At 48.8% G+C, this 25,518-nt stretch overlaps 1 protein-coding gene across 7 annotated transcripts in view; it reads left to right on the top strand.

The window, feature by feature from the left end:
- The window catches only part of LKRSDH (lysine ketoglutarate reductase/saccharopine dehydrogenase), a 75,404-nt gene that overhangs the window by 24,986 nt on the left and 24,900 nt on the right, over positions 1 to 25,518 (top strand). For 2 of the 7 annotated variants that reach the window (XM_075669652.1, XM_075669651.1), the window contains exons 1-3: positions 4,688 to 4,942; positions 5,785 to 6,479; positions 24,509 to 24,603. In XM_075669652.1, the coding sequence (XP_075525767.1) occupies positions 24,514 to 24,603 (90 nt within the window). In that variant the 5' untranslated portion in view covers positions 4,688 to 4,942; positions 5,785 to 6,479; positions 24,509 to 24,513. Of the gene's footprint in view, positions 1 to 4,685; positions 4,943 to 5,226; positions 5,354 to 5,784; positions 6,480 to 24,020; positions 24,133 to 24,508; positions 24,604 to 25,518 lie in introns of those variants that run through there. The other 5 variants (XM_075669645.1, XM_075669650.1, XM_075669648.1 and 2 more) reach the window with 5 other exon arrangements.

The following is a 25,518-nucleotide window of genomic DNA, read 5'->3' as shown; positions in this document are numbered from 1 at the left end:
TGCTGGGGAAACTTATTTAAGGAATAGTTTGGGGTAGTTTAGGGTGAGCAAGTAGACCGCAGCAGACACGGCGCAACTTCACCAGGGGAGACCAGGCCGGTCAGGCAGGCCGACGACGACGGGTATGACATCATTTTGCTTGTAAATATTTTTGTACAGTTTAAACTTACGGCAGATGCCAAGTGAATAAACCTAGTTATTTAAATGTTACTCTCGTCGTCGTACCTGCGGATTTGGACTTTCCCCTGCCAGAGCTCATCCCCATTCCTCTTCCGTCTCCCTGGTGAGTTGATGCGTCAGATATCTCACGGCTGCGTCACTTCGCTACAAAGTGGTGGAGTGTGCTGGGTACCGAAGGCCACGCACTAATATCATGGGCCGTGGCAACAAACCCCAAGAACCTAGCTCTAACAGCCCGACTATAACCGAACCCCCTACTGTCCTCGCTACCATGTGCATCCCTCAAGCGGAACCTTTCATCGGACCGCCAGTCTTTAGAGGCACGCCCGAAGAGTCAATATCCGAGTGGCTGCTTTTCTACGAACACGTAACCTCCCTCAACAACTGGGATGAAGGGACGAAAGTAAAATTTTTATATTTGGCATTAGAGGGCAATGCAAAAAAGTGGCACACTACGCAAATTTTAACGGGTGCCCCTAATACATGGAAAGAGTGGACGACGCTCTTAAAAACGTCTTTCACAAGTCGCCACTCAGCTGAGATCGCATATTTGCGGCTCCAAAACCGAACGCAGCTGCCATCAGAATCTCACGAAGATTATTATTATGACGTTGTGCAGCTGTGCGCCAGAGCCAATCCATCTATGACGGAAGAGGAGCGGATGCGGCACCTCATGCGCGGATTGCGTCCGGACGTGCTGGAAAAAATTCTTATTGCAAACCCGGACAGCTGCTCTGCTTTCCTCGAAATTTTACGCCGAATTGATTGGGCAGCTTTTTTGATAGAAGTGACCGGCACCCATTTCTCTGCCGGCCGGCAGTCATGCTACCCATTCGCCTCGGCACCTGCCGCCGGAGTGACACCCGCTGGAGCAACAGTGCAGCCGCCTCCAACATGTCTCGCCACCTGCGCTGCGGCAGAGCGTCACTGCCCGCGAGAGGCCACCGACCGCGACAGGGACTTGAGGACGATCGCGGACTCTATAGCCTCATTATTTGACCGCCTGAAAGGTATCGAACAAGATGTACGTCGTCCTCCAGTGCCTTGGCCAGCGGGAAATACCCGTGACGACGACGAGCGACCACGCTGCCAGCTATGCGACCGCATCGGCCACTTTGCGCCCCAGTGCCGGCAATGGCTCCAGGAAAACGGACCCCAGGGGAAGGAGCAGCGCTCTAACTTTGAGCAAGGCAACTCCCGCACGCTTCTTCGACTGCCGCATGATTCCGCGCCAGCAAGCGACGAAAATCCCTTACCGTTGCTCGTGCTGGATCATGCGGACATCGGGGAAAGGCAGAGAGAGGATTCCTGGATGCAAGAAATCATACAGCACCTAGAGCAGCCGAGTGCGCCCGTTGTCAGAAAAACGAAAAGAACGGCACGGAGCTTTCGGCTGGTCGACGGTGTATTGTACAGAAGAGCGAAAGGCTTTCAGGAAGATCGCGCAGCACTCGTTGTCCCCAAGTGTTTGAGATCGGAGGTTCTGAGGCACTGCCATGACGACATCACGGCAGGCCACCTCGGTGTCAAGCGCACATGGGAGAAAATTCGCAGCCGCTATTTCTGGCCAAAGATGTTTTGCCACGTCACCAAGTATGTCCTCTCCTGCCCTGACTGTCAGACGCGAAAGCTACCACCCGGAAAGCCGACCGGTTTTCTCCAGCCGATCCCACCTGCAGGTCGCCCTTTCCAACAAGTGGGCATGGATTTTCTTGGCCCTTTCACTAAAAGCAAAGCAGGAAACCGCTACATCCTCGTGGTTACTGACTACCACACGAAATGGGTCGAGGCTGTCGCGTGTACAGCGGCCACTGCTGCAGAAGCTGCTAAAGCCTTCGTCGAGCAAATTGTCTTACGCCATGGGGCACCAGAAAAAGTGATAACAGATCGGGGGCAGCATTTTGTCGCCAACCTGACTGAAGAAATTTTCCGACTTGTAGGTAGCGAGCATGCCACTACTACAGCGTACCATCCTCAAGCGAACGGCTTGTGCGAGCGCTTCAACCGCACATTGGCCGATATGCTCAGCATGTACGTTTCTTCGCACCATCGCGACTGGGACGAATTTCTTCCGTACGTGCTTTTTGCATACAATTCTTCTACCCACGAGACCACCGGGTTCACCCCATTCTTTCTTCTTCACGGACATGAGCCCACACTTCCTATAGATGTAGCACTAGGCGCGGAACGCGGTTTCGACTGCACCCTGGACGCCAGGAAGGTGGCCCTCCGGCTGCAGCGTGCTCGCGAGCTAGTGACCGAACGGGAGAGGCGTCAGCAAGTAAAGAACAAACGTAGTTACGACGCTAAACGACGTAGTGCAGTCTACCATGCGGGGGACTTGGTGTATTTGTGGACTCCCTTCAGAGCTCGGGGAAAGACAACAAAACTCCTTCACCGATACCACGGGCCTTTCCGTCTTGTTAAGCGAATCGGTGAGAACAACTGGGAGGTAGTGGATAGAACTGGCAAAAAACGCGACGTTGTTAATGTTGCGCGCTTAAAACCGTGCCACGTCAGACAGTGCTCGGATAATGACGACGCGGACGACGAGTCTGTTGACGGACATCGAGAGGAGGTGTGTGATCCAAGTGGTGCTGTGCGCGAGTGCGATTTGAATGGTGGTGTGCGCGAGTGCGGTTCGCGTAGTGATTGTGTGTACAAGACAGAGATTTGTGAAAGAGTGCGCGTCGTAGAAGACTCGGACGATGGGACTGAACTTTACTCCGACTGGAAGACATTCCACAACGAGGCCGATCCGAGAACTATCACTGCTTACGACACGGACACTGATGTGTATCACAACGCAAGCGTATAACCTTCATTGTTAATTTTATTGTGTAGCGCGCGCGAATGAACTTTGTTTCTTGTCTTGTGCATTTGGCTTCCATTTTGTCAAAACTTGTTTGTTTTGTTTTACGTGATGCTAAATCTTCCTTACGGATACTTCAGTTCTTTATATGAATCCCTAATGTGCGCGTTTAACTTCTTGAGCCATGTTTTATTTTGTAGTAATGATTTGTAACGAGTGGGACACTCTTTTTCGTAGGGGGGAGGTGTCGCGAAGACAATGTAACGCGGCCTTCTTTGCTGTCTTTCGGGGAATTTTGTGGGGTCCTTGACGCGGGGCAAACCTTTGTACACAAATGACCTCGACGGCGCCGCGGACAGTGCTGCCGCGCGGCCGCCGCCCCCGCCGCACCTGACGTCACACCTGGACATGTCGCGTCGTCTTCTCACGCTCGGCTGTCAAAGGCCAATTAGTTATGGTCAGAGTGCTTTTGTGTACGGAGTGTTGACGCGACCATTTCTTGACCCCTTGAACTCTGCCGCTTATTGGATGATGTCGGCTTGCCTGATTGGTCGGAGTAACGAAGTAGCCCATTGGTGAAGAAAAGTGTCTCTTGGATGCTGGGGAAACTTATTTAAGGAATAGTTTGGGGTAGTTTAGGGTGAGCAAGTAGACCGCAGCAGACACGGCGCAACTTCACCAGGGGAGACCAGGCCGGTCAGGCAGGCCGACGACGACGGGTATGACATCATTTTGCTTGTAAATATTTTTGTACAGTTTAAACTTACGGCAGATGCCAAGTGAATAAACCTAGTTATTTAAATGTTACTCTCGTCGTCGTACCTGCGGATTTGGACTTTCCCCTGCCAGAGCTCATCCCCATTCCTCTTCCGTCTCCCTGGTGAGTTGATGCGTCAGATATCTCACGGCTGCGTCACTTCGCTACAATAGTACACCGTCGGAATGTAGCATCAGATTTCAACGCTGTGCAATACGCGATGCTCGCACAAATTTTTGTGGTACATAAGCTTCAAGTGAACTTCAGAGGTACGGCATCACATTGCTGGTACCATCTGGGTGCATCGTCTGGGAATAGACCAGCTCTATTCGGCAGCCACACAGATGCCAGAGAGCGTAGAAAATGAAGATACATAGATATATTTTATTGATAGGAAAGACAGAGAGGGCGACCTGAGCTAGTGCACTCTAGTCTGCTACTCTGCACGGGGGAGAGGGAAGGGGAATGAAAGTACTGGGATGAATGTTCATAAGAAAGGTGGTGAGTGCTTGGTCGCGTTAGACGGTGGCCCTACTACAGCCGCTCGTCAAGTTTCGTGTCGTGCAGAAACTTCCAACAGCGCTTTAGTCATCCGCAGGACGGGAGTAGCGCATTATCCGTGCACGGGGTTCCGCGTACCAGATAGCCGCACAACAACCCGCTGACACCCGACACAAAGCGGCCGCGAGCGCGCAGACAGGTAGGCATGCAGACTGCGAGAGGCAGCAGGCTGCGGCCTCTGCTGCGGTGTGCCAGCAGCCACCTCACTCGCTCGCCGACCTCTCCATCTCTATCTCCTTTCTCTCAGACAACTCTTCCTCCTCCCCACCGCGCCCTTCGATCGGTTCTCTCTCCCTCGACGAGCACCTGTGGATCGCTCGCAACGAACAAAGCTACAAAAAAAAAAAGCGGTAAACGTGGATGGGAAACGAAGAGAAGTGAATCCAACGTGGCATGCAGGCAGAGGCCGTCGTAGCGACGGTGGCGGTGGGGATCCGGGATAGAGAAGCTACGCGCGCGCTCACAGACGCGTCTGCAGCGTGGATTCGTTGCTACTGCTGTTCGTGCATTCCGCCGGCGAAGCAGCGGAGGACGGGGAAGGATACGATCGTACGACCGCGACACGGCGCCGGCAGTGTAACCTTCACCGAACGACTTCGGCTCGCATCCCGGGCGACCACGAGACGACGACGGTGCGTTTGCCCTCCGAGGGAAGGGGGGGTAGGGGGGGGGGCGGTTGTACTTTCGGCCTTGGCTTGCATCCTTTTATGTTCGCTCGTTTACGTTTTGTCTACTGCGAGGGCAGTGCTGAGACGCACGCACGTGTTTCCCCGACCAGCACGTACTACGCGAAGGGGAAAAGGAAAAAGTGCGTGCCCTTGCTCGCGTCCTGTCCTCTGGGCGTTGTGCGTTGTCCGCACGTGTTGGGCAACAGTTCAAATTTGTGCTAGCGTGTTTTGCGGAGTTGCTGCACGCGTTACACGTCGGTGTAACGTCAGTAGAGGAACGGAAAGTGTGGCGTGACCTTACTAGATTGCTTCTCGTTCACTCATCGCACGGTTGGCCATCATTCGCGTGGACTGATTTAACAATGGGCCGTGTGTGTACGCAGCAATGTATTGCATCCTGCATTTCGTGTGTGTACCTCCCTCGTGTCCCCCCTCTTTTCTCTGTGTGTTCTTTAGTTCATCGTCTGCGTACGCATAATTTAAAACGTACTCGCTGGCTGGCTTCGCATCCGCCCGTCGTCTTACGAGCGCATTGCCCAAGTGTGGTGGGGGAGCTGCTTGGCGGAACTGATATCTGGAGTTTCCGATCGACTGGCGAGAGCGCGACTTCCTGCCTCCGTCCGGCCTATACTGGCGCTTTCCTCTGTGGCAACTTTCGAGGCCGACTGAAAACTGCCGCGAGCCCCTTTCTCCACTCGTTGTGAAATAACGGCTCGGTTTTCTTTTTTCTTCACTTGCCTCGCTCACGCCGTGGTATTTTTTTCAAGCTCATTTGTTTTTGTTTGTTTATTTGTTTTTTTCTGCAGAGGCGGTCGCCGGGATAGCCACTAAAGCTGGCTGCTCGCTGAAGGGAAATCCACACCGACACTCTACGGCGTTCCATGGATCAACGATTACAGCTGTGTACTCGGGACAACGACCTCCCTTAAGTGGTGCGGAAGTAAAAAGATTCTTCAAAAAGCTCCTTAACCCACCGGAAGAGCCAGAAAAGGTGCGGTTGGCCTGGCGCGCATCTCCAAGAACCACTGCACCGCCGACCTCCTCAGCTGCAAGGTTTGCCCCTGTAGGCCGTAGGGAAGTGAATAGATAAGTCAATAAAAACAAGAGGCGCACCCCGAGGACGAAGGTAAACAAGTCTTACTGCTTGCAAGGCTTCTTTCAAGAGCGCAGAGAGGCCGAGTCGCCTTCGAACCTCGTCTGAGCACGGACTTCGAACCACGTAAGGGCTACCCCCGCTGAGAGTACCCTCTGTTGCCAAGAAGAGAGGTCACGCCGTACCGTCTAGGGTGACGGGCCTTTTCCGGTTGGCTTCGCCTGGCGCGTTCATCGGTGCGCCCCAGTTCTGACGGCCCCCGAGGGCGTTCGCGGCGCGACGCGTGAAAAGTGGATGCTTCCGACCTTGTTCGGCGAAGTACGCCGCTGCGACTACTGGTCCGAGCACGAGGCCGTCCACCGCGACAACTGGGCTTCCAGCGAGTACTCCTGGCTCGTCTGTAAACAGGTGAGTGGGCGCGACTCGCACGTGCTCCTCGTCGGATTCCTCATTACAGCGCCGGGCTGCTCATGTGACGTTCGCCTGTTCACACACACACACACGCACGCACACGCACACACACACACACACACACACACACACACACACACACACACACACACACACACACACACACGCACACACACACACACACACACACACACACACACACACACACACACACACACACATATATATATATATATATTATTGACGTATAGAAACATGGATGCGTACACTAGATCAGCCGCACAAAGTATAATATGGAGAAGCACCACTATTGGTAAGCAGCGCGCAACTGACTACAAAATTTTACGGAAGGCGGATTCCACGACAAGTGTGAATTTCTGCTGTGTTAAGGCACAGCGCTTCTAATTTAATCGACCGTCTTGTGGATTGATAAATCTACTACTGACGGACACATTGAATTTGAGGCCATGCACCTATGCTTCGTGGAATTACAGCTTTTTCTTCTTTTCTTTGGACAAATCTAATCTTCCGTAAACTTCTGTGTCCTACTGCGAGTAAACGTTTACGTGCGCCTGCACACGTTCGATGCCATTGTATGTACAGGCGCCGACAAAAGTGGTATACTCTACGCAGATTGCTACTGCAGCGGCGTCGCTCGTCATATTGGCGAGCTGAAGCACGAAACATTGACACGAGTCAAGCGACATGCCCGCAGGTAATAAAGGGCACCCATTGGCTGTCTCGATCCCAGATGCTGCCTGTAGATGGCGTTGCGATGCAGTTTGCCGTTGCTCCGGCTCCCGCTGCGTGGAGTGTACCACTTTTGTCGGCGCCTGTACATTATATTCTATATGGAAGCTCAGTGTTACTACTAAGCGTCGGTACTTGAGCACAATGCTAAGCATCGTGTGAAACTTCAATACGCATCAGAGAATCTCCGTAGCCACCTCTGTGTCACCAGGTTTTGTTCGCTAGACAGTACAGTCTTTAAGACCCCGTATTCTGTACGATGTTGGAGCATAGAGTGGAACCGCTAAAGCAGGGGACGGAGATTCACAGCGCTTGGTTTCCTCCTGCAATTACTTCCCGTATTTCCCCGCTCTGCGTAATTATGGTGGGCTGGACGCTTCTTTTCTTCTTCTTTAAATGTGGGAGCATACTATAGCGCCTTTATCACGTCTCATAGAGAATTTCGTTCTCTGGAATAGGCGACCGAGTTGGATGTACTTAGGTCATTGCGTTAGAGCCAAAACGCGCCGGTGAATGTTCAATTTTCTTTTTCGTGTTCTCTACTCTTAATAAAAGTTTATTTCTCTCCCTTGTTCGCCGCCAATTCGGTGAGACTGCCAACTGATTTCCATGCCAGCGTGTGTGTGTGTGTGTGTGTGTGTGTGTGCGTGTGTGCGTGTGTGTGTGTGTGTGCGTGTGTGCAATAACGCGAGCTCTACATAACCGGCACGCCTCGTGGCGATGAGTATACGCTGTACTATGCGCTTCAAGAGACAGTGAAAAATTCAGTCATGTCAGTGTCACGCTCAGCGTCGTACCTTCGACCTTAATATAGCCGCGGAGCAAGAAATGTCTAGAGAAAGTGAACTCTAGTGCATACCTCAGGGCTTCTTATAGCACCAAAAATTTCCGCGGACTCAACACGACGAAACCGGGGCAGAAGCTTCGTTTGCTAAAAACTCGATAGCGAACGGTACGAGTCACAAGTCGAGCTGACCCAGGCCGACTCGGCGGTTTTTACGTGCAAAATTAAATTAAATTCTGATGGTTTCACGTACCAGCACCATGATCTGATTATGAGGTTATGACAGTGAGGCACTTCGGATAAATTTTGACCACCTGGCGTTCTTTGCCGTGAACCTAAATCTAGTGCATGAGCGTTTTTACATTTCATCCCCCCCATCGAAATGCAGTCGGCACGGCCGCGATCGAAACCGCGACCTCGAGCTCATCGACGCGACGCCATAGCCGCTGGGCTACGACGGCGGGTCAACGCGCATCTTGCCGAGCGGGCAGAGCGTGTCAATGCCTACCTGTTTAACTTCACCTGCAGCCGAAAGAAAATTGGATTCTTTTTTTCCTTCCCTATACATTTTCCAGTGTTTCACAGAGAACACTGCACATAAAGATTCAAAGCCAGGATGTACAATTCCAGCTGACATCATTCTAGCATCAGCTAAGCGATGGAACATCGCGTCAACGTGAAATGTACGATTCTTCCGTCCTTCGCACCAAACCTGCGAATGATCGCCATTCACGATCTGCATTGCAGTTTATTTGAAAGCTGAAAATAGCCCTTGGAACTACATATACCCGATCATCCCTAATACAGAAAGCAGCATGACCTACAAGTATGAGTGCTCTATACGACGATGCTGCCTGGCAGGTATTGCGCCTCCGGTTGAAAAAAGAAAAAGAAATAATTTAATAAACTTAACCAGGTGCTCAGAAAAGGCTGGTCATTAAAAAAAAATAAGAGATAGAGCTTATGAACGGAGAAACCGGCATTGTTCTTTTTCTTGGCTTCTTGGTAGCAGTAAAATGTTCCAAGGGTTGGCGCTCTATAGCGATTCGTTAAGTGCTGCATAACGGTAAGGGCGCACCCACCGATGCTTGCAATAAGAACTTATACTGACCACGAGCTGTCACCAGAACTAAGGAGAGCAGACGAAGACGAACTTATGAGGCGACATCAACGTGAAGCTGTTTACATCGGCACAGCGACCGACAAGCAAGAGAAGCAAGTGCTTCGACAGCCATAGTTTGCCGAAGGTTGGCGAAGAACAATAACGAATGAACGTCAGTGTCGCCTATGCATTGTAAACAACTTTTGCCTCCATCGTGCACGCACACATTATGAGGCCATTACGAGGGACGGCAGCATGCAGATCTCATATATCAAACGGAGCTTACTGAACTACACGTGGTTCGAAAAGCCTTCTTTTCACCAGAAGGAACCATTCCAAAGCTGTCTCGGTGGTAGAGGGGTTGTTTTGTACTAGCTGAAACAAAAGAAAGACGAAACAAGTAACTTTTGTTCTTTTCTTTCTTTGTTTTCTTTTTTGCACATTGCGCTCGGGCTGACACTGACATGCCATGATCCATAACACGTCATGAATCTTACGATTTATATATATATATATATATATATATATATATATATATATATATATATATATATATATATATATATATATATATATGTGTGTGTGTGTGTGTGTGTGTGTGTGTGTGTGTGTGTGTGTGTGTGTGTGTGTGTGTGTGTGTGTGTGTGTTATTTGGGAGCTTTCGGCGCAAATGCACAAAATGTCGTTAGGTTGACTTTGTACTAACCTTTTATATTGCGACGAAATCTTACTTTATCGATAAGCGCAACAGTCAATTATCCTGCACAAGACGCAGTTAAAGTTTATGGTGTTACGCTGACGTGCGGCAATATCTACCAGGATTCGCCAGCTGCCTTTCGCATTTGCGTCCGTTATGACGCCATACCAAGCCTGCATTCCCAGTTCTACAGGCGTTCATTAATTAGGCTAGGCGTGTGCAATACAAAGCTATCACGACGCAACCCCGAACAGCAGTGACATTCCCTCTTCCCCGCCTCGTTTCTCTCTCCTTTTTTGGTCGCCACTTGCGAAAAACAAAGATTTATTCGCGTGCGTCAGTGCGCAGGTGCGCTTTTGGAAAGGCAGAGGCCGGCCTAGCGTATACTTCACGTTCCCGAAGGTCGCCGCTCGGGCCCTTTAACAGACCTCTGTCCGTGAAGCGAATCCCGTCAGGTTACCGCTGTAGGCCTTGTCTCTCCCGTCTGCGCCTTCAGGTGCTCCTCTCTTTAAGCATTCCTTCCGTTATATCGGTTCAATTCGTCAGTATACGTATTGTCACTAATTATTTGCGCAACTACATTGCGAACTTCAGATTCAGCTGCAGAGTAGTGCCCGTCTATAAAGCTCGTGAAACACATCGGTGAAGGGGGAGGAGAGAGAGAGAGTAGCCAATGCTTGTGCTGTGAGCAAGACCTCCAAAAAACCACACATATGGACATAGGGTGTTCTCTCTTATATGCTATAAGCCAGCAGAGCACGATATTGGTGGGCTAGCTGCTGCATAGCTTCGGTAAACCCAACGAGGATTAAATCTATGTTTAAGCCTCCTTGGGTAAACTGCAATCAAAAACACGCTCAAAACAGAGCGGCCATGAGAAGGAGGAGACATAGACGGAAAGACGGGCAGGTTAGCCAGTTCTCAGACCGGCTAGAGGTCAAATGGTGTCGTTGCTTCCGGCGCGAATTTAGCATAAATGAGCGAATGCTAAAAAAAAAAAAAGCAAAACACTGTGAGACAACCAAAAAAAGGAAACAAATTTCTGGCGATCCAGCGCAGGGTACTTTAACGCACGGACAGAAAAGTTATAACGGATACAAAAACTTGGACATAAAAAGAAAGAAAAACAAACATAGGCAAAAACAAAGCCTGCCTTCGTGCAGTCGCAGCCTTGAAAAATCAGCCTCGAAACACAGAGGGGCGCGCGAACCCGCGGCGAAAGCTGGAAAAAACACGCGCACCTTTGCGACTAACACGCTCCCTGCGCGTTCGAATGCCTGAGCGTTCCTGCCTAGAGGGGCGTTTCACCCTTCGGCAAGCGAGACGAGCGGACAAGTGAGACGTGCACGGATTCTTACGCGAAATTCCCACTCGACGACTGCGCGTCGTGCACCGCGACAGGAAGGGAAGCCAGGCCTTCAACCTCGCCGCAGCGACCTTGGCGACAACGGGGAGGGACAGCGCTCGAGTAGCGCGACTTCGCTGGCGAGTTTTAGCGAAGCGCTGCGCGCGAACCGCGTGCGCACGCCGTGCACCGTGGGGACACTAAATAGTCAACGCTTAGTAGTTTAGCCCGGTTAGTATTCCTTCACTACTCAATCTGCATTTATTTGGCGAAAAGAAAAATGACATATATGTGAAGCGACGCTTTCGCGAAACGGATAATTAAGTGCTATAAAACTGTTCGTTTTCTCCCACGCGCTTTGCAGCGCGGTGATTTCGTGCCTGTCCGTCAGACGAGGAAGATGCGGAAACTCCCACCACGTGACTCACGCGATCACAGATTGCAGCCTTCTGAATTGACCCAGTTTTCATTAAACGAAGGAGCGAGATTGTCCTCCACCCGAGTGCAGCACAAAACTACAAAAGAAACCCGTACGGGTTTCTCAGATAGCTTACCAGTTGAAGAAACATTCGTTCACGTTCTTCTAGGTGCATCGCGGACCAGGAGGAATTTTCCTTCGACTGCGGAGCTCTGTTTCCAAGAAAGCACTATAAGTTTTCTTCGTAGCTTCGTGCTGCAGTCAGGCGGAGGACAATCTTTCTTTTTTCGTTACATGAACTTTCCTCCACCTTACGGAATTCCGCAGAACTGAGTTGATGAGCAAAACGTGAACAAAGTGACCGCAGGAGCCAACGTTTCGACAAGTGGACTTGTCTTCTTCAAGGCCTTGAAGAAGACAAGTCAACTTGTCGAAACTTTGGCTCCTGCATTCACTTTGTTCACGTTTTGCTCATCGTCCTGATTTCCATCTCCCGCATTCCCCGTCTTTTCAGCAGAACTGAGTTGTCACTTTTCATTAGGCTGTCTTCAGTATCTGCCTCAGTTCAATATTGTGCTATCCGCAGGACCGACCCGCTTTGCTCGGAGGTTAACCGAACCAGCAGACGTGCCAGACACCTCGGGGAATTATAGGCGAAGAAATATCAGGCGCATATTTGCTGAAGTAAGGATACTTAGGTGTACCGTTTGTTGTTTCATAGCGTAATCCCGTAGAGAACAGATGCCGGCCACCTGCACATCTGCAGGGGTCGCACAAATGGCTATTTATAAGGTCATTCGTTATGTGCCTGCTGTTGTATACAGCGCATAAGCTATTCATCAAGACAGCAGCAGCACTGGGCAAAGTTTGGGACAGTTCGCAAAGAAAGCTTCGATTCAAAACAAAAAAATCTGCTTATTTGCTTAAAAGATACCGATGGGCTATAGTTGGCGACCCAGGACTGAAGCGGCGCACACTTAAATTTGACACGTACACGCACACACCAGCGCCTGTGCATGTCCTTCTTATGTGTGCGTGTACGTGAGAGATGTAAGTGCGCTGCTTCAACATCCGTTTATTAACGGATAAAATAAAGGGTGAACTCTCTTTTTTGAATATCAGAATATCAAGCCGCAACTGGAGAGTCTGGAAGCACGTTATATAACGCGACGAAATTACAGAAATTTTCTGATGTTTGAGCCATTTCTGTATAGAAATGGCTCAACATTTCCGTCTTATTTCATTACAAACCGACGCAATCATTATTTGTCGATAAACGCCGCATTTTAGTCACAGCTGCCAAGGACTAGAGGGAGACGCAGACGACACAGTGCAATGACTTTAACAGACCACTGTCGGCCAATGCAGCTTGATCTATAGCGGCGTTCGCCTTCAAACTTTCACACTATATTCATGAAAACGCCGTCTACATCTTTGTCTAGACCCGCCGTGGTTGCTCAGCGGCTATGGTGTTGGGCTGCTGAGCACGAGGTCGCGGGATCGAATCCCGGCCACGGCGGCTGCATTCCGATGGGGGCGAAATGCGAAAACACCCGTGTGCTTAGATTTAGGTGCACGTTAAAGAACCCCAGGTGGTCAAAATTTCCGGAGTCCTCCACTACGGCGTGCCTCATAATCAGAAAGTGGTTTTGGCACGTAAAACCCCAAATATCATTATTATCTTTGTCTCGTATACTTCAATGGAAGCTGCGCTGCGCAGAATGCGCCATACATTCCGGTAGCTTGCGCCGCTGTTATTTCTCTAGATAGGAGGGGCACAAACGACGTCAGAGTTTCTTTTCTCCTTTCTTCCGCCAATGGCACTATTTTTCGTCCTTCTTTATCTCTCTAAAAATGCTGTCTAAACACACTACTTACCAGTACGCCCAGTAAACAACTGCACTGTAGAAGGCCTGCTTCTTTATTCGAGCAGCCTGCAAATTATGTCGTTAAAGCTATGACACCGTAATCCAGGCATCACACGTCGTTGAGGACAAGGCCACACCTACCTCAAGGTTCATGGTTTCTCGCACACTCAATGTCCTCACCTGGGGTAACCGCATGTATGCATGTAAATCATACGCTAAACACGAATTCCAACGCGCACTATTGAGCTCGCTACAAAATACAGTTATCCTCTTTTGCGTCCTGCTGTGAACGTGAATGGATTGCTATCAGATGGACGTAGCACCGATTCATAACAGATGCTGCTGTGTCAGGCCGCGCTGCAACACATCTGCAACGAAGTTCGTTTGACATGCAGCTTGAAGGTCATTGTAGGGCAAATCTGTTTTTCGTGTGACGGATATTTATTAAACTGCTCGAGCCATAATATAGCGCATAGCAAGGAGTAAGGAAACTGGTGGCCCCTCTGCTCCTCCAAGAGAGATACGGAGATGGGATGAAGGGTGCGGAGGTTAACCAGACGAACTTTCCGGTTGGATACTACGGGTAGAAAGTATGATAATATATGAACACAATCTCTGCGCACAAGCTCGAGAAAACCCGGCGCGGCTGCCCAGTGTCTACGGCGTTGATCTGCTGAGCTCGAAGACGCAGCTTCGAAACCAGCCGCGGCGGCCGCATTTCGATGGGGACGAAATTCAAGAGCGCTCGTGTGCTTAGATTCAGGTGCAAGTTAAAAGACCCCCAGCGGGTCCAAATCAATCCGGAGTTCCCCCCCCCCCCTCCCCCCCTCGATCGTGGTTTCGGACGTCAAACCCAAGAATTTAATTTTAAGCACGAGAAAGGCAACTGACGGCTACAATTTTTCATCCAGTCGCGTTGCTCTTAAGCCGACTAGCGCAACAACGTATCTTAGGCGAGTGAGTACAAAAGCAAGACAAGGTAGCGGGAAACTTTGTGCAGAAAATTAGATTACTACAGGGCGGAAATCAAGAGAAAGTTAAGGTGTGAGTGACTTATTAGATAACAAACGGTTCTTGCTGGTGTCAGAAATAACCGGTGACAGAATGATTGTCAGTGGCAGAAAAATATAGTCAGAGGTAGCACATGATTATATAGAATGATAAAACTAGGAGGAGGAGGAGGAAAAAGGAAGGAAATGTAGGGAGGTCAACCAGACGCAGGTCCGGTTTGCTACCCTGCACAGGGAAAGGGTTCTAGGGGAAAAAAGAAAAAAAGAGGGAGGGAAGAAGGTACTATATAGGCGTGATAAAACTAGGGAATTTGTAAGCGTATAAGATACGGAGTCGGTCGATGCAATACAGAGTTAACTGGAGATCGTTCAGAAAGGCTTTCGTCCTGCGGAGGACGCAAGGTGAACTACGGAAGAGGTTTAATGTAAGTCAAAATAAAGTGTGCTTGGGCGTAATAGTGGACGATAGAACACGATGTTTTGTAGATTTTAAATCGAATTATTTCTCTTTTGAGAGAGGCGGCCGGCGTTGGTATACTATTGGACACCGGATTTGATAACTGCACTACTCCTCGCGTTTGTAAGTTTCTAATGCTAGAAACTGGGTGGGTTGGTAGTGAAAATTCGCAACTGATAGAGCAATAAGCACACAACATAAAAGGGGCACATATACGCACACATATACCGCTATAGCACTCCGTGTGCGTGTATTCGTCTTTTCTTTTGTGTTATTTGGTCATTGCTCTATCCGTATGCATGTAAACTCTAATTCTCGCTTGTTGTCTCCGGAGGTTGCACATTTGTTTAACAGAAAGGCTCCGAACGGTGAACATATATAACTTCCGCAAGTTGGCATTCTTGTGTTCTTGACAGAAACGTCGCAAAATATATATCTGTCTTCTTTTTTGCCCTGTGTATCGTATTTTCGCGCTGTCTCTCTCAAGATGCCCCGAACAGGATATACGAGCTCGACTACACGTGATGCTGGTACTACGCTTACTTTGAAACCTGACTGACCGCCGGTTGGAGGAAACACCTCGACACCATCTCACGCCACATCCTGGCCTCCGTCCAAGAGAGTCATGCGTAGCGTTTGCGTAACAGCTCTCGAAGCGTTGAAAAGAACTAACGGAGAAGTGAAGGAGCTGACATTTTCTACGAAAGGGGTGGATGCTCCTGACGTAAAAGATCCAGATTCAGTGGCGAAACGGGTTCTCCACTGAATCCTCTTTTTACATTATATTTTAGTTCGTTGCGTAGATTTGTAGTCCTAAAGGGCCACTTCTATTAAGACCAACAGGTGGTCACGGTCTCATGGCGTTCATCTTTATGGGAGTCCATGTGTAGAACCCCCCCCCCCCCCCCCCCCGTTTGCTGGCCAGGTATATGAAAGCGCAAGATGTTTCTTAAATATACCTTGTTCCCGCTTGATTAGACGTTATCTTACAGAATTAACCGCAGTATACGATCGCGTGATTTCTATGCCTTTCGTCGATATAGCTATGTAAAAATTTGTGACAGCTATACCTAACCGAGCCAAGTCATACGCAAACAGCGAGCCGCCGATGTCTTCAAAGTTACATTTGCATTTTGGACAACTTACAGGTTGTACTTACAACCACAGAAAGTTGAGCTAGTTGGCAGGGGTGCATCGTGCAAGAAGGTAAAGCGTGCAGACGAGAAGAGAACCAGACAACACGAACGGCGTTTGTGTTGTCTGGTTCTCTTGTGTCCGTGTATGCACGCCCTACCTTTTTTTTTTTTCACGTTGTACTTATAACGTCAACGGGTTTCGACGCAACGGAAACCTATGTAAAGGGTGGCACAAGTACTTTACTTTTTTTTGTCTACATATAGGAGTGTGTGCGTGTGTATTATTTCACTCCCTGTTTATCGATTTTATTATTATTGTTATTGGCTGTTGCCGCCGCCGCCGTAAAAGCTTCCCTACAAGGTTCTACATGTACATCTAGAAGTTATTTTATATATATATATATATATATATATGTGTGTGTGTGTGTGTATGTGCGTGTGCGTGTGCGTGTGCGTGTGCGTGTGTGTGTGTGTGTGTGTGTGTGCCAAATATCAATGTAAATCACGCGAGGTCTGCGGCGTTATCTCTTCGAGCGCACGTAATGCCTGTGCCCGACACTCAGTAACGAAAAAAAACATTAAATTATGGTGTTTTACGTGCCAAAACCACGATCTGATTATAAGTCAAATCATAGCGGGGGGGGGGGGGGGGCTCCGGAAATTTGGACCACCTGCTGTTCTTTAACGTGCACCTACGTCTAATTACACGGGTGTTTTCGCATTTCGCACCCACCGAAATGCGGCCATGGTGGCCGGGATTCGATCCCGCGACCTCGTGATCGCGCGATCCCGCCCAACACCACAGCCACTAAGCTGCCAGGGCGGGTGACGTTCAGTAACTGACCCTTGTTACAACTTACTCTCTGTATACTGCGAAAACAAGGGGAAGGCGGGAGATGGAAATTCCAAGACGATGAACAAAACGAGAACAAGGTGAAAGCAGGAGCCAACGTCTCGACAAGTGGACTTGCCTTGAAGAAGACAAGTCCACTTGTCGAAACGTTGGCTCCCACTTTCACCTTGTTCTCGTTTTGCTCATCGTTTGTGTGCACTGGTATTCCTTGGTGCGTCTGTCGTTTTGTGTCAGTTTACACTCGTACTTGCCCTTGTCGCGTTGTCTCGTAATTAAACAAATAAACAGGTAAGTTTCCCTACTGAACTAAATGAACTGTTAGGTTTTGTTGCTTAAGTGACTAACGAAAAATTGTCCTCTCCAGTAATTCTCGTGGTCGAAGTGAAATAAGACCTTCGAAAATTGTGCTCGCGTAATGACCTCGAACCTTCTTTCAACGTTGATAACGGCGTGATTGCTTGGTAAACAATGCGCACCACCCACATGCCATGGTAGAATGAGAAGCTGCGTAAATAAAATAATGATAAGCCAGACTTACACACATTTTGTGTCGTTATTTCATTTGCTGCGCAGAGCAGTTGACTAGGAGTAACTGTTTTCGCTCCCATAATTCAAACGCCCCAACTGTTGAAACATATCCATATTTCAAGGACGCAATGTACTTTTGAAGTAATAGTTCTGCGGAAACCCACAAGTGGAGAGAAGTAATTAATAAAGGGAAAATGAGACATCCACCCAAACGTAGAAAATTGCTACAAAGGAAACCCATACTGGTTCCTCGAAAGAAAAAGCGGGCATTAGTATATCTTAGTATCAATTTAAGGGCAGCCCTTCACGCAGGCCCTGCGCTAAGCTTCTTCTTTTCCCTTTTTTAATAAGTTTTTGAGCCATAGCCCGTAGGGAGGAAACATACCAGACTAGTGTTAGAAAAAGAAAAGACGAAGGGAAAGGACTGATGAATGCTGCATGTGGTTGCATGCAGTTTACAGCATACTGAAACATTACCACAATATTTTTTTTATGTTTAGTGTGCTGTTATATATATATATATATGGCGTCTCAGAAGCCTTGTACCGTATTCATTGGTCATTCTATTTAATATGGTGCAATGCAGCTGCATGGATTCATTTCGATTGTCCCTCTAGCAATACCGTAGCGTAGTGGAATAAAAGCTGCGCGACCTACAGAAAGCAACGACAGTACCTCCCCCCCCCCCCCAAAATAAAAGAAGAAAGGAATGATAAATGACCGTGCCTCCAATTAAATAACCGTACCCCGGTGCAAGCGCAAGCCCTTGACCGTCGAGGAGGCCAGCCGCCAGTCAGTGGGAATTTTCCATTCAGCGCGGCTGGCAGCTCTCCTCGCCTCTCCCTCGCCATACCTGTAGCGACGACAGCAAAGCAAAAGCAGCGAGCTCGGGAAATAAAGGAAGAAAAGCCGCTAAGTAACGCGAGAAAGAGAGAGACACCAAGCCAGCTCCCAAAAACGAGCACAAAAGGAAAGCGAAATGCGGAAGGCTGAAGAACCGGAAAAACAGTCTAGTGCGTGGATGAGGCGCGTGGCGGAACTGGCGAGGGAAGCCAGACACGATTTGCTCATTCTTGTTTGCTTAGTGGAGCTGCTACACCGTGTGGTTGCCTCTCCAGTGTTTTTATTAGTTTCACCTCTCGTTCGTGAATAAGAATAAATTAAATTATTAAGCATTCTAAACCAACTGTTATTAGAGACGCCATAAAGTAAAAACAAAAAATGGTGAAAGGAGATTATATATGACCAACTGTTTTTCTAATCCTGCAAAACCCAGACACCTTTCCACGTTAAGGAAAACTAAACCAACTTGTTTATCTTTATTTCTGGCTATGGAGAACACATTCGTACGAAAAACACAATGACATGCCATTTGGGGGTTATTGCCCCTCAAGCGGTGGTTTGGCTTCGGCAGGAGCGCTTTCGTACTTACACTGATATTGTATTTTTATTAAATATTATTATTATTACTGTTAATATAGTTAGAACATAGTGTATTAAATATTTAATTGCTAACTTCTTTTCTTCACTGTCCAAAATCAAAAACGTTACCATGGATTTACGTCAAATATCCGGCGCTTAAATAAGAATTTTTCGAATATCAAACTCGGCGTATCAGAAAGATAACGGTAAGCTTTGAGGGGTTATACGTGTGCACCCGAATCAGGGTAGACGAGGGTTAAGGAAGGAAGGAAGGAAAAAGTGGAGAAGGAAAGGCAGGGAGGTTAACCAGTTTATCTTAACCGGTTTGCTACCCTACACATGGGAGAGGGATGGGGCGATGAAAGATGGGGAAGGAGAGAGAGAGAGAGAGCACATAGCACAGCACACACACATCGTCAGTTAGATTCCATCAATCTGGCATGGTACGTGATATCACTGTCACAGCCGCTTGTCCAATCCCGTCTCTTTCAAAAACCGAAGTAGTCCCTTCGTCGCCTTCACCTGCGATGTCTTCTGTCGGCGGCATGTTAAAATCGTATCGAGGAACAATGGTCTAGTGTCAAGGTGCGCTAGAACGGATGCCAGGGACTATCGCTGAACATTATATTCAGGACAGTCGCACAGAATGTGTTCTAGCGTCTCTTCGCAAAGACAGGCATTGCAGAGAGCGTTGTCGCCCATTCCAATGCGAAATGAGTCCGATTCCGTGAAAGTTGAAATTAAGAATGAGATTAAATGTAAGCTTCCATTTGGCTGCATAAGCTGGAATGAAACGGGCGAATAACAATCAACGTTGCCCGCTGTTCTATACGTCGTACTTATCTATGCGTGCACCTTTTACTTGCCATTGTTCTCTCGACGAACGTCCAACATCGCCTTCGTGACATGATTGCGTCGACGTCTCATTATGCATTCGCGTGAACCGCTGTTTCTATTTCGGCATAGCTTGTGAACAGTGAAGTCCACAAACATAAACATCGCATGCCACTATAATGGTACATTCGACTAATCCCTCTCGAGCGCTCTAGAGCGCTCTATAGAAGTGCGGATTACAGTTGGCTCGTCGAAATCGAGCGCTCGGAACACACTCGCCTGGTTCACCCAGGGAGGAGTGGGTTAGTTCAGAGCGCTCGGAGGCGCTTTTCATCTTTGAGCTGGGAGCGCGATCAAGATTTGACAGAATGTTTCAATCACATGGCTACTCTGATAGCTCTAATAGAAGCTGCACATTCGGCTGGGGCAGGCATTCTCTGGCTTCAATGTCGAGAAGGCTCCGCATTGCTGCAAAGCGAGTCGGAGAGTGGTATAGAACCAGTCGAATGCACCATTAAGTTGTGACCTGTGCGTTTCCCAAACATACACATTGCGTCAGATTACACTCGTGTAGGTTGATAAACACAGTTGGAAGCGCCGCATTTAGTTTTATAGCCTCTAGCGCCACATAATACATTGGATCTGCATACCTTGTTTTTTCACTTCAGCTTAAACGGTCGTTCGTGCCTCTTCAGCCGTTGAGACGGCTCGGCGATCGTGCCACTGTGTCTAATTGTGCTCGTGCATGTTAAAGGCGCGCGACTGCGTTGATCGCTTGCGAAATGAAATCGAGAAACCGCATTGCAGTGTAATCCAGCAGGAAAGCCTGCTGGCGGCGTGCATAGCCGATACGCTGTTTGCTACAGAGTCGCAGCCTCAGATATAACGATTTGAAGGAGGGGAGCCGTCGGAGTCGTTGTAGACTACCCGCTGACAAGGTCGTTTGATAAAGGCAGCGCCACTATCTGTCCGTGCAATCCTTAAGAAATCACTGTGCGTTGGCGCTGCGTATCGCTAGCACTCTTCTACTCTCTCCCCCCCAACCCCCCTTCCCATTATTTTATTTATACATTCTCAGAGTAATTTATTTATTTTCGTACTCTCGATGCCTCGACGGTATTTTACACAGGAGTAGTAATCACCCGTTGCCGTCGACAGAATATGTTAAAGGTGACAGTGTCAGTCATGATAGCGATGGTAACAGGAAAGTGGATCCAATCGATGCTAGTTCGAGGAAGAAAAGAGACATTGATAGTACGCGTTAGGTGATTAACGGTGGTAGAACGAGGAATTTCGCTGAAACCAACGTTTCGACATTGGGTATTGTCTTTGTCGTTGTTTTGGCCCAGACGCCTGCTTCAGCGACATTCTTTGTTCTAGCACTGTTACACTTCAAGCCTCCATCATTCCGTGTACCGTTCAAAGTGTGCGTTAGTGAGACACACGGCATTACCAACTTTGAAGCGATGATCACTGCAGGATTAGGTGCAAGCCGACTGAATTAGGAGCTGGTCTTTCAAAACTTGTCGAGCGTCGTAACGTTTATGGAAGGACTTACGGCGTGTTGGACTTACGGCGCGATGATAGGACAGGCAAGTCGAGATTAGATTTCACCGAGGAAACAGCGGCTGAACGGCAACAACTGGAATACATAAAACGTCTTCGTTCTGCACGGCTTCCAGAGCATGGAACCCGCTGCGGTAGCCCAGTGGCTATGGCGTTGTGCTACTGAGCTCGAGGCAGCGGGTTCGATCCCGGCCGAGGCGGCCCCATTTCGATGGAGGGCGAAATGCAAGGACAAACGCTCATGTAGTACTTAGCATTAGGTGCACGCTAAGGAGCCTCGGATGGTCAGAATTAATCCGGCGTCCTTCACTACGACGTGCCTCATAATGAGATCGCAGGTTTGGCGCGTAAAACACTATAATTGTTTTTTTTTTTCAGAGCATGAAACAAAGTAGGTAAATTTGCATTTTCATGGCGACGCAGTCGATTCCCACCATAATCTGCAAGCGGTATTATTGTGCTCTTGAACAGAAAGGTTGGCAACCAAGTGCGACGAGTGCAGGTTTTGTCAGTGTGACAGATCGAGCTAGTTGGTAGATTTCACACTTGAGGATATTGTCTACGGGAATATTTCTACGGAATATTTTTGTATACGATAATATTTAATAATCTTCGTCGAAGCAACCACGAAGATAGCACGCCACGGCAGCTAAGTAGCCAACGCTCCCGACGATGATGGGTGATGCCATCGGTGAGATATCTCACGGCTGCACTTCGTGTCGATCTTGGTGCACGTAATGTGCTGTGCACTTATCGAACACGCCCGCCACTCGTGCGATATCTCGGCCGCGCGCAATCTTGCCGACTCCTCCTGACGACACCCCTGTGACACGCTGGAAGCTTGCGCCACGACTGCAGCTTATCGTACGCCCGTATCATCTACTCCCCGCCGCAGTACTTTTACTGCCGAACGTCGTCTCTATCGAGTTCTGTGCAGCAATGCTTAGGCTGACGACCGAGATCGACAGTGATCGAGCACGTCGACGTTGCAGAGGGGAGGCTGAAAAGGGAGAGCGAAAAATAAGGCCAGTTTCGCCTAGATATTGTCTGATTGACTATTTAAGCTTATAAAGGAGCACTAAACCGGAATATTTAGTTATGCTCTATCAGTAAATTACGTATATGCAAGAGGAAAACAGCCGCTCTTACCGTGAGACGAGTCTTGGTAAACCAGGAAAGACGCAAAGACGAAAGGTGGACGCCGACGCCGCCCTGGAGTTCTTGATCCAGCTTACCGCGACACCATCAATTTCAAACAGCGTCTACTTAGGTATAGATACAAGTGTTTATCGCCGCATGCGAGAGAGATTCTATTTGCAGGAAAGGCAGTGATCGAGGTCGACCTGAGCTTCTGCATTCTGGTCTGCTAGCGTAAACAAAAATATTGAGCCTAGACACATGCCAGCAACTTTCGAGAATATTTCGTGTGCCCAAGAAGCAAAAAAAAAAAAAACACACACAGAATACATTGAAATCGCTGACGTGCTGGTGGCGCTGAGGTTACGGCGCGAAAGTCATAAAAATTCAGCTCACAGTTTTTTTTGTTCAGTAAGCATTAGCCTTTCTTTCGCCATATTAAAGAAATTGAGAGTATATACTGAAATAATGTTTCAGTATTTAATAACAGTACACAGAAAAACTTTAAACTGATTCTGTATTACTCTTTAGTTGCGACATTCGAAGCAACAACGCCAAGGCTATAGCGAAAGACGTTGGTGTAGTGGATGGCTCCGCATTATTTTTGAGTACTTGCGGTTATTTACGCGTGCGCAGAAGCCTCGGTACACGGGTGTTATTGCATGCCGCCAGGCATCGTAAGTGCGGTCGCTGCCACCGTGAGTCGAACCCGCAACCTCATGCATCCGCGATGTCTACAATTTACGCATTTTCTGAGTACACAGTGGAGGACGGAATCGTCGCTTCGCGAGGCGTGGACTCACCCAGAATACAACGGCCATCGCCAATACATCTCGTTCACTACCAAGCGTCAAGGGTTTTCGTTTGTTTGAACGCGTTATTCAATCAAAGGAAGGAATAAGCAGGCTGGCAGTGACATTCTGACGTCACAGCGAGCAACACCGCGACGGGTTGACGTACGCGAGCCTCGTCTTTGTTGGGTTCACCGATCACGCAGCCCAACCGATTACGCGGGGCGAGTTCACATAACCCTCGAACGTCGCAAAAATCGCGCGCGGGACGCGGTCAGCGCTGCATGTGCCGCATCTGCAGCGTCGCATACTCGCAATATAGCGAGGGAAATCGCACGATATGAAACAATCTTGCGCTATAACATACACAAAATAGCCTGTGTTGTGTGCGCCTCTGATTATCATCCTCTCTTTCTCTTTCGCCCTCTCAATCACGCCGTTCAGAGTGACAGCTCAGCATGAAGACGGAAAAACTCGCCTTTGAGCAGAGATAACGCGTACTTCCGAATTCCGACTGTCATATGTCACGAAAGCGGACAAGCGGAAAAGACTACTTTATTTTTTCTCGCCTAAATCTACAAACGCGCGACCGCGCATTGATACGCTGCCCTGATGTATCAATCCGCGAAGGCGATATGATTTCGTTGAGAGCGACGTCTCGGGTGCCTCGGCGCTGCACGCATGTACCATAGTACCGACGCTGCCGCTGGGCGATGATAGCCGGGAGAGAGGAATGTCGCGCATTGTGACGTCACGCGTTGCTTCATTTTTTTGGGGGGGGGGGGAGAGGAGAAGGGAATTCGCATAAGCGGCATCTGCTGCCCGCTGCCTTTTCACTGTCGGCACACGGGGAGACGCCGAGGGGACAAGATCATGTTCGTCGGTTCCCGGCCCTAACTGCAGTGAAGTCGGCACAGCGCCTTTCAGTTATTACACCGTGCCTTCTTTAAAGGTTCGTGCGTGTGTGCCTTTTCGGTGTACCGGAAAGTGCATTTAGGTTCTGTTCAAGTGGAAGCATTCGAAGTTCTGGGCTTTCTGCGCTGCCGATGGTTCCTGTTTGTGTCGTTAGCTGACCATCGTTACTCTCATTGGTCCGCGCCTTGGCTAGTGAAGTCGGGGTGGCATCTTTGAGGTCTTGCCCGATACTTTTCTTCCCGATGTGCTTGAATACCGGTTCCTGTGTGTGGCTGTGTTCGATGTGAATTACAAATTTTGTGTTACGAATAGCGCGGGTTTCTGTTTCGTTTGGGCGCCGTCCAGTGTTCGGCGTGGTTCGGTTCGAGTTTGTTCTAATCGAGGACTCAACGCCCCTTGCTGGTTACGCGCAGATAAAATGCTGCATATGCTGAAGGGTCGCCGGCTGCCCTGCCTGAAGGCCGTCCTATCTCGCTGCTCTTCGGAGCTGCGCTCTGCCAGGCACAAGGTGAGTCACGCACTTGCTTTCTTGTAATCTTCTTCCTCTGTTGTTGTACTCTTAAGTGAAGTGCAAGGTATTGCAAGGAAGTGAAATTAAATCAATCAAAAGGAACTCGCAGTGGCCGGTCTCCTAAAGCAATTTGCCCCCTGGTATATGACAATTCTGCAGATTATTATGACAGTCTGCGCGATTTCTTTTATTCTCAAGTTGATGCTCTAAGTCGGGAATTATCGTAGGCATATAGCCAGTGACGTGCAAGCTGCCGTCACATAAATATGTCACCCTTTGCCTTTTCGTTTTCTTTCCATGAAATCCTCAAAAGCTTCATTAAAACTTCTTTCTGGACGAGTTGGTGCATACTTAATTTGAACATTATAACAGCGCTAACACATACAACCACAAAAGAACAAGGACGAGAAACAGCGCCTGTGTCTCGTCCTTGTTCTTTTGTGGTTGCATGTGTTAGCGCTGTTATAATTTTCAAACCGCGAAAGCTGTAAGTTGCTTGCTGTAGTTCAGCGAGTCGCTCCCTCTGTCTTCTCAATATTACTGCTCACCTCAGAGACGCGTCACTGCTGCTAGAAACGTTAACGGCAACCAGCGCTCTCGGTGGTTATGGCGTTTTCTACTGCTGAGGTCGCGGGATCGATTCCTGGCCTCACCGGCTGCATCCTGGTATAAGGCGCGAAATGCTAAATAACTCAAGTACCTAGTTTAACTTGCTTTTCCGACATCAAACCGTACCAACAAGCATAAGTCGAGACCTCTTTGCAGTATGCAAAGGGGTCTCAACTTATGCTTGTTGGTACGGTTTTGTGTCGAAAAACCTTTCGTTGGACTCCTTTGTATCTCGGTTTTATGTCGGACCCCTTTGCATACTGCAAAGGGGTCCGAACTTATGCTTGTTGTTATCACGCTGGT

The sequence above is a fragment of the Dermacentor variabilis genome, chromosome 9 (assembly GCF_050947875.1).
Source record: "Dermacentor variabilis isolate Ectoservices chromosome 9, ASM5094787v1, whole genome shotgun sequence".
NCBI classification, from domain to species: Eukaryota; Metazoa; Arthropoda; class Arachnida; order Ixodida; family Ixodidae; genus Dermacentor; species Dermacentor variabilis.
The sequence above is the reverse complement of the archived record's forward strand: the minus strand, read 5'-3'. Positions and strand labels throughout refer to the sequence as shown.